The sequence below is a fragment of the Neofelis nebulosa genome, chromosome 7 (genome assembly GCF_028018385.1).
Source record: "Neofelis nebulosa isolate mNeoNeb1 chromosome 7, mNeoNeb1.pri, whole genome shotgun sequence".
NCBI classification, from domain to species: Eukaryota; Metazoa; Chordata; class Mammalia; order Carnivora; family Felidae; genus Neofelis; species Neofelis nebulosa.
In genome coordinates this window covers 86,725,079-86,732,706 of record NC_080788.1, presented here as the reverse complement: position 1 = coordinate 86,732,706, position 7,628 = coordinate 86,725,079, and the positions used below count along the sequence as shown (strand labels likewise).

General features: G+C 51.2%; 1 protein-coding gene across 4 annotated transcripts; it reads left to right on the top strand.

The window, feature by feature from the left end:
* The first annotated feature begins 2,559 nt into the window (after nucleotides 1-2,559).
* NKX2-8 (NK2 homeobox 8) lies at nucleotides 2,560-7,205 on the top strand. 4 transcript variants are annotated; one of them, XM_058738855.1, is made up of 3 exons: nucleotides 2,560-2,602; nucleotides 5,377-5,638; nucleotides 6,303-7,205. In XM_058738855.1, exons 2-3 carry the CDS (start codon nucleotides 5,482-5,484, stop codon nucleotides 6,866-6,868), a joined length of 723 nt encoding a protein of 240 aa, XP_058594838.1. In that variant the 5' UTR covers nucleotides 2,560-2,602; nucleotides 5,377-5,481; the 3' UTR covers nucleotides 6,869-7,205. The 4 variants fall into 4 exon arrangements, 3 of the variants coding, with proteins under 3 accessions (XP_058594838.1, XP_058594837.1, XP_058594836.1); XM_058738854.1 differs by having other exon boundaries at nucleotides 2,562-2,602; nucleotides 5,374-5,638; XM_058738853.1 differs by lacking the exon at nucleotides 2,560-2,602 and adding an exon at nucleotides 5,052-5,173.
* Nucleotides 7,206-7,628: the final 423 nt, after the last annotated feature.

The following is a 7,628-nucleotide window of genomic DNA, read 5'->3' as shown; positions in this document are numbered from 1 at the left end:
TAGACACCTTGGGGAAGCATACAGAAGCCACTGTTGACTGGAAATTTCTGGTTCATGCATTTTTTTTTCTGAGTCAATGAGATCAAATTGAACCTGTCGCTCTAAGACAGCACAGATTTTTCTCTTTCACCTCTTACTCATTATTTTCTAACGCCTTCTATTACAACAGACTTTCTTTCTCCTTTTTACATCCTCTTCATTCCCCCACCAATTTCTTCTATTCTGGGGACATCACTGTCTATCTTCCTTCAAGTCTCTCCTTAAGCTTTGCTTCTCCTAAGTAATCCATCCTGACTCAGGATGCAACAACAAATGTGAGTATACACTGCAACATTCTCAAATGTATAAGATGTAAAGTGATATTTTATTACTACTGCTGTCATCATCACTCTAAGAAAATGGAATATCTGATTCTTTAGACCTATCAGACTGTGGTCCTTGTCTTCAACAGATATTAACAAATACTTCTCTAGACTAATAACTGGTTTAGTGTGTAAGTTGCTGTCAAATAAGACAGAAATAATATCTCACTTTAATAATATAACCCTTTTAAATCTCAAAGTAAAGGTATATAAAAAAAGAGGCCTCGTTATAATGCTTGGGTACTTTAAGGAAAAATAACTAATTTGAAATGAAGTGCTGGTGGTTATAAGCAGGTACTGTAGGCAGGCCTATGTGAGGTACAGGGGCAAGTACCATAAAGTACGTTCCTAGGGTCAGTCTACCCTGTCAGTGTCTGTATGTGACACTAAATGTGACTCAGGGCCTGGATCTTCATTGTGTAAACATCAATAAGGATACTATGCTATATAAGCTATATATTAGTCAAGCAAAGGAGTATAAAGTGACATCTTAAAAAAAAAAAAAAGATCAGACAAAGATGAGAAGTTTGGCTCTGAACAACTCAGATTCGTCACCCTCCCCAAGGTGTGTTATTATTTCTATTCTGACAACTTACATTCCATGCTGTCACCGCTACCCTAATTATACCATCGTAAGTATAGAAAAGACCAGATATACCTAAGAAACTAGTTTAGATTTTTTTTTTTAAGTTATTTGCTGGCTCTTTAGGAAACACTAGATATTTAATTAAATACCCTTACTTTTTAATTCACTAAACCATGTAATTTCCTATATTTTTTCATTTTATACCTAAACAACTAGATAAACATAGTAGGAGAGAAAAACTTTTCTCCTAGAGATCAACAACAACAAAAATCCATACAAAACCAATATTTTAAGGAACTTAAGATGGGATCTTTCAACTCTTGTCATTTAACATTAAGCAATAAAATCCGAAGCCCATTTCAAAGATGCACTAAATCCCCAGTCTGAAAGTAATTGCTGTTCCTTGTCCCATATGTATAATATCATCAATACAACTAAGAATGAGTTGCAGTGAGGCCTGGACCACCACCTAGCAATTGATTATTAGCCATTAAAAGGGAAATGTTTACTTATTCATGGCAACTAGTTTTCAGAAGGAAAGGCAAAGGCCTCTGATTTTAAATGCTGCTTTTCCTTTCTATCCTAAGTCTGATCGAGATCATTCACTTCGTCCTGGAGGCATCAAAAGCCCATTTTTATTTATCCTTTTGCTAGTTTTTAACCAGAATACTGATAAAAAGGGGACAGCAGTTGCTATGAGGCAAAGAAAAATGTCCTGGCAGTTGAGGGCCCTCCATCTATCAAGGGGAATTTGCAATGTTGCCTCTCTTCAATACTGTATAGATTTGCAGGATTTTGTGAAACACTTAACCAAAATGGAAGGATTTAAAAACGGAATGCAAGATATAGATGCAATCATTTTTAAAAATCAAGATACTTTAGTTTTATTTCAGAATTTTCGAGTCTTAAATTCTTAAGCACGCAGCAGTGATGATCATCTTGGATAATACTTTTGAAAGGGCGATTAGTGCAGACTGCTTAAATATATTCACTGTAGCGCAGACGCCTAACGATTAAAAACTCTTACGAGGATTGAGATGCACTACATCCAGTTACAGGGAAACAAATACTTATCTAATTAAATAATAATATTCACAAGCTATGTTGAGTTGCAAAATAAGTTCAAATGTCCAGAACACCAAACAATATTTTAAAATCTAGAAAGGTTATTCAGTTAGATGTTTACTTGTGAAACTAAGAATCTCTTATGAATTGAAGGCAATTTATATAAAGATTTCTAGTGTGTGTAAAACTTAATATCTTGCCTAGTTTTTCCAATTGACCCAATATCAAAATAATTTTCTCCTCCTGTGTCTTTGAGTTCATCTGATATGAAGAGGCAATAAAGAAAGTGCTTTCACTAATAATTCTGGCTGTTTACCTCCTTTCCCCCATTACTTCAGAAGGCACAGTTTACATGGAGCAGCCTCCTGGAGTCCCCAGGCTCTGGCTGTTGGAGATAATTTAGATAAAGTGCCAGAGCCCAGTTGAGAGGATGATTGGAGTAGGCTGCAGAGGCACTTATGGAGGAGGGAGGAAACCACAATGACACAGGAAAGTTGCAATGCTTTCTAGAACCAGGAGGTACAGAGTTTTCCCAGGATATTCAGAACACAGACTGGGACCCGGGAACACTGTTGCCAGGTCAGGGAAGGTAAGGTTAGAAGTAATATTTGGAGCTAATCCCAGAGCTAGATCCTTCTCAGAGCACCACTGCTAGTTGGGATTGGGGGGGGGGGCAGTATCTCCTCTTCGGGAGCCAAATACTAAGAGTAAAAGCAAATATTTGATGCTGAAGAGCTCTTAAGAATTGAAGAGTGCCATTTACTTATTTCTACGAGTCAGTGTGGGCTTAGGATGTTAAATAGATTAAAAGGCTAAGAGAGGTCAGTCACTCCAGGAAAGACTCTTCTTTTGCATCTCCTGACTTGGTTCTCTTTCCAAAATTGTTATCTACCTCATCCCCACTCTTATGGAAGGTCCTCTGGAAATTTGGAAGATGGCACCTCCTCTCCTAGAACATTCTGGAGAATGTGGAGTCAGAGTCCTGGGGATGAGTACCAGAACTGGAGGGAGGGGAGAGACCGAAGTTGCTGGTTAATACAACGAAGATGGTTTTAGAAAAATTCCAGAAAATGTGTAATAAAACTGGTAGAGTCCTTAAAGTTACCATATCTATTCTCTTCTGTTTCAGAAAAGAGGAAAACAAATTCAAAGAGGTTCAGTGTGATGAGGCGATTAGAGCTAGGTAGGGGCCAGATGGGCTACCAACTGACCCTGAGGCTAGAGTTCCTTCTCCCTGATACAGCCATGAAGTTCAGACCCCGGAATAGGAGTCTATCCTAATGCTTCCCCAGGACACTCTGTCAGTGCCCCCTTTCCACCTGTCTCAGGAAATGGGCTAGCAGAGGTTGCCAGGAATCAGGCTCTGGGTGGAGAGAAGCCAGGAAGCCCTAGGCCAGTCTGTGACCCGCTCAATCTCTGGGCCGCTGGAGTTTAGGTGCTGGGGAGTGGTGGGCACCGAGTTTCCGGCTTCTGCCGCCCCCTGTCTTCTCTTGGCTCCCTCTGCCGCCCATCTCAAAGAGCACGGCCAAGTCATTCCAATTTAATCTTATTTAAAAAGACATAACTAATAAATCTATTGCCGGGGCGGCAGAGAGACGGCCAGCAGAGTCGATCGTGCTCCCAATCCCATTGAACCCCATTGAAAACCATGACAACACAGGACAAGCTCCGATTTATCCCGGCGTGCTAAAGAGCTTTGTGAGCAGGCGTCAATCACGCATTATTTCGGACTGAACAAATGCAAAATCTTGACTGGAACAAATGCTTCCAACAGGTCCGGGGCGTCGAGCTCCATTTCCCCTTTGTCCGAGGCCTAGCAGTTGGCCTGTATTGGGGTTGCCTCCGCCCGACCACCCAGTGCGCTGGACAGCCCGGGGCGCCTTGGGCACGCTTGACAGGGAGGCTGATGGGGAGGGTGCACCGGGTCAGCGAGCCTGGGCCACTGCACAGGAGCCAGGTCCGAGTTAAGCTCAGGTGGAGCTAGGATATCGGGTGCAGCCACCCAAGCGCCGCGCCCCTCACTAAAATTTAGCAACCAAACATCCAAACCACTGCTTCGGGGGAAAAGAAGCCTCTAAAAGTGTCCTCACTGAGCCCTAGACCGAAGCGGGGCCATGCGGGAGCCTTGGGCCAACAAAATGCGTCTACACCGGCAGGCTCCCAGCGCCTTCTAGCTTGATCATTTGCTTGGGTAGGTCTGTGGTAACTAGATCTCAGAGAAACCCCGAGCAGCGAGCAGCGTGTCTTTTCTGCCCACGAGCCCAGTCCTAATTCTCCCGATCCGTCCTTCATCGGACCAGGCTGGCCAGCTACCTTGGAGAGGAAACCCCAGGTCGGAAGCCTGCCCTGGGGCAGAGGCCACCGTCCCCGATACTGGGCCTGACGTTGGGGCCGAACAGCAGAGGCTCACAAGTGGCACCTGGGGGTCTGGCGAAGCCAAGGAGGCCTCATAGCCTTCGTGGGCCTCCCCGTGAAACCCCGCTGCCTGGGGTTCCTAGAGCGGGCCTGGACTGGGCTCTGAGGAGCGCAGCCACTGGGCCTGGGCCCACGACCGGTAGCGGCCGTCGGGCCGGGCCAAGGAGGGTGGCACTTGGGACCAGAACAGCTTGATCGGATTCCGCCTCCGTTCTGCGGGTCTGGGGAAATCCGCGCGGAGCCGGAGCTCCTGCCAGCCCTTCCCCAGCACACCTTGAGGTGGGGAACGTTTGGGGTGTGGTTCCTAGAGGCCTTCAAAATCCTCAGCCCAGATGCCGACCGGACAAGGCCACTCGTTCTGTGCCCGCCTCTGAATCCTTAGAGGGACCCAAACCAAAAAGAGAGCGCGCCCTAGTTTAACGCCGCCTTGTAAATCACTTCCCGGATAATTGCGGGAAACGAACACTCCAGCAAACAAGCTCGAGGAATAAAGCAAACAGGGAATAAATTCCTGGGTACTCATAAACCCACCCATGCCTCCCCCACCCTAGCCGGCGCTCCTGCGGGGCCAGGCCCCGTGTCAGCCAGGAGGAGGAGGAAGCCAGGGCTGGGACAGGCGGGTGGTGACCACCGCTCGCCACCCAAGATGTTATTCATTGGTAACAATCCCCATTATCTGTCCCCACTTTGGGCTAATCAGACAGAATCGCTAATGCCGAGAGCTGCTTCCTGCCGCCTCTGGGAGGTAATGGGGCGCCAAGGGGCGGGGGATGGGGCGGGGCGGGGGGCGGAGGTGGCACCTTCCGGGCTTGCGGGGTCTTTGGTCCAGCACTCATTCAGGTACTTAACACCCTGGAGACCCGGACCTCGGCTTTCAAAGCATCCCGGGTGGGAAGAGCTGTTTATATAAACAGGGATTCCGCTGTAAGCGCGCTAATATCCCAGCAGCCAGCGCATGGCGTGCACCTCTGGCGCCCACCCGTAGCAGCTACGTCCCGGCCGCCCCTCGGTTCCCAGCCTGCCCCGCCCCCCGCCTCCTTCCCCTCCTTGGCCATGGCCACCTCTGGACGCCTGAGCTTCACCGTGCGCAGCCTCCTGGATTTACCCGAACAGGACGCGCAGCACCTGCGGAGGCACGAGCCGGAGCTATGCGCTCCCCAACCCGGCCCCTGCGCCACCTGGTTGGAATCCGAGCGCGGCCACTACCCCTGTGAGTAAGCGGAGGACCACCGCGGGAGTGGGGAGAGGGGAGCAGAACCACGCTCCCGGCCCATGCGCCACTGGGAAGTCGAAACCAGTCTTGGAACCGGAGGCTCTGTCCTCCTCCAACCCCTATTCCATTCGTGCTCTAGTCAGCACATTTTGGGGGCAGATCCTTGCGCCTGACACTAACGCCCGAGATTTGGATTTCTGTTTCTAGAGGCCACAATATTTAAGAAACCGCCCTTAAATGTCTAACAACACGGCTACGTTCTCCAGGCCTCGGTCTGAGATGAGCAGCACTGGAGAACTTAGCTTTACAAGGTTCTGCAAACCTCAGTAAACTGGCGTGCAGTAGACCCGGCGGTGGCCTGGGTTGGTGCTCCAGCTTGCGGTAAATTCGTCCACTAGCGCAGCTACCGGTATGAACTTGTTTTAAGAGGTCCCTGGGGTGAGTTCCTTAGGGGGCGCGGTCTCAGGTTGTGGAATAAATGAGGTCACTGAATTCGGAGAGGTGGGTGTCCACATGTGGGCCCAGGGAAGAAATGGTCGCATCCCTAAAGCCGCTGGCGAGTGGGGGCGCCCTCCGGCCAGTGGCTCGGCGGGCGCGAGAAGCAGCCGGCGTTCGGAGGGGCCGGCGCCTCATCAGGCCGTGTCTCCTTTGCCGTCCCTAGCCTCGGACGAGAGCAGCCCAGAGACCAGCCCGCCCGACTCGTCGCAGCGGCCGTCCGCTCGGCCGGTGTCTCCTGGCTCAGACGCTGAAAAGAGAAAGAAGCGTCGGGTGCTGTTCTCCAAGGCGCAAACGCTGGAGTTGGAGCGGCGCTTCCGGCAGCAGCGCTACCTGTCGGCGCCCGAGCGCGAGCAGCTGGCGCGCCTGCTTCGCCTCACGCCCACACAGGTCAAAATCTGGTTCCAGAACCATCGCTACAAGCTGAAGCGCGCGCGCGCACCGGGCGCGCCGGGGGCGGCGGAGTCGCCTGACCTGGCAGCAGCTGCGGAGCTGCGCGCCGCACCCGGCCTGCTGCGCCGCGTGGTGGTCCCCGTGCTGGTGCGCGACGGTCAGCCGTGTGGCGGCAGCGGCGAGATGGGCACGGCCTCCGCCCAGGACAAGAGCGGCGCGTCCCCAGCCGCTGCCTGCCCTCTGCCGGGCTACGCAGCCTTCGGGCCCTGCTCGGCTCTTGGCCTCTTCCCCGCCTACCAGCACTTAGCGCCCCCAGCCCTGGTCTCCTGGAACTGGTGAGACCGTTGCGGGGGGGGGGGGCGGGCACTTGGGGCTACCCCGGACTTTGGAGTGGCTCTGCGGCCAAAGCGGGGCTGGAGGCCGAGATCCGCAAAGTACGCCCCCCACCCAGGGCCCATCTCTCTGCAGGTTCCACGTCCTACAGTGCAGGGGTCCCCTGCCCCGCCCTCCCCAGCCAATGCGCGGGGAACTTTCGCCAAGATTTCCCCCTCGCCTCTTGCCTCGACCGCCAGCCCCAGAGCTAGATTTTATTGCTTAAACCTTATTTGTATATTTTTAAATAGCTATTTGTATGGGAAGCAACTTATTTTGAAAGAAATAGAATATTTTTCCTCTTTGTGGTTCGAGAGTGAAATGTGTGTGGTTGGGTCCCTTGAGCACTGGCCGGGAACATAAGTGGAAGCTATGCTTCCAGACCCGAGTGCAGGGCGCCAGTATATTCCCCCTGTCCCAGGTTGGGTGGGAGGGCAGCTGCCAACGTCGACACAACTTTAGGAAGATCATTAGGGAGAAGGGTGGAAGGAGAGTGGGGGGGGGGGGTGGTTGTGGAGCAGAGGAAACAGCTGGGATCCCTGTCAGTGGGAGGTTGCTCTGGGCCCAAAGTGACTTGGAGGCCCCTCTCTGGGCTCCCGAAACTGCTGGCGTTTCGGACACCAAAAGCCCAACCCGGTTGGTTGGCCACGATAGGGCATACTGAGCTTCTCCATAAGGATTCTCTGGAGACGCGCCATCTGGGCTGGGGGCAGAGTGTACTGCTTTG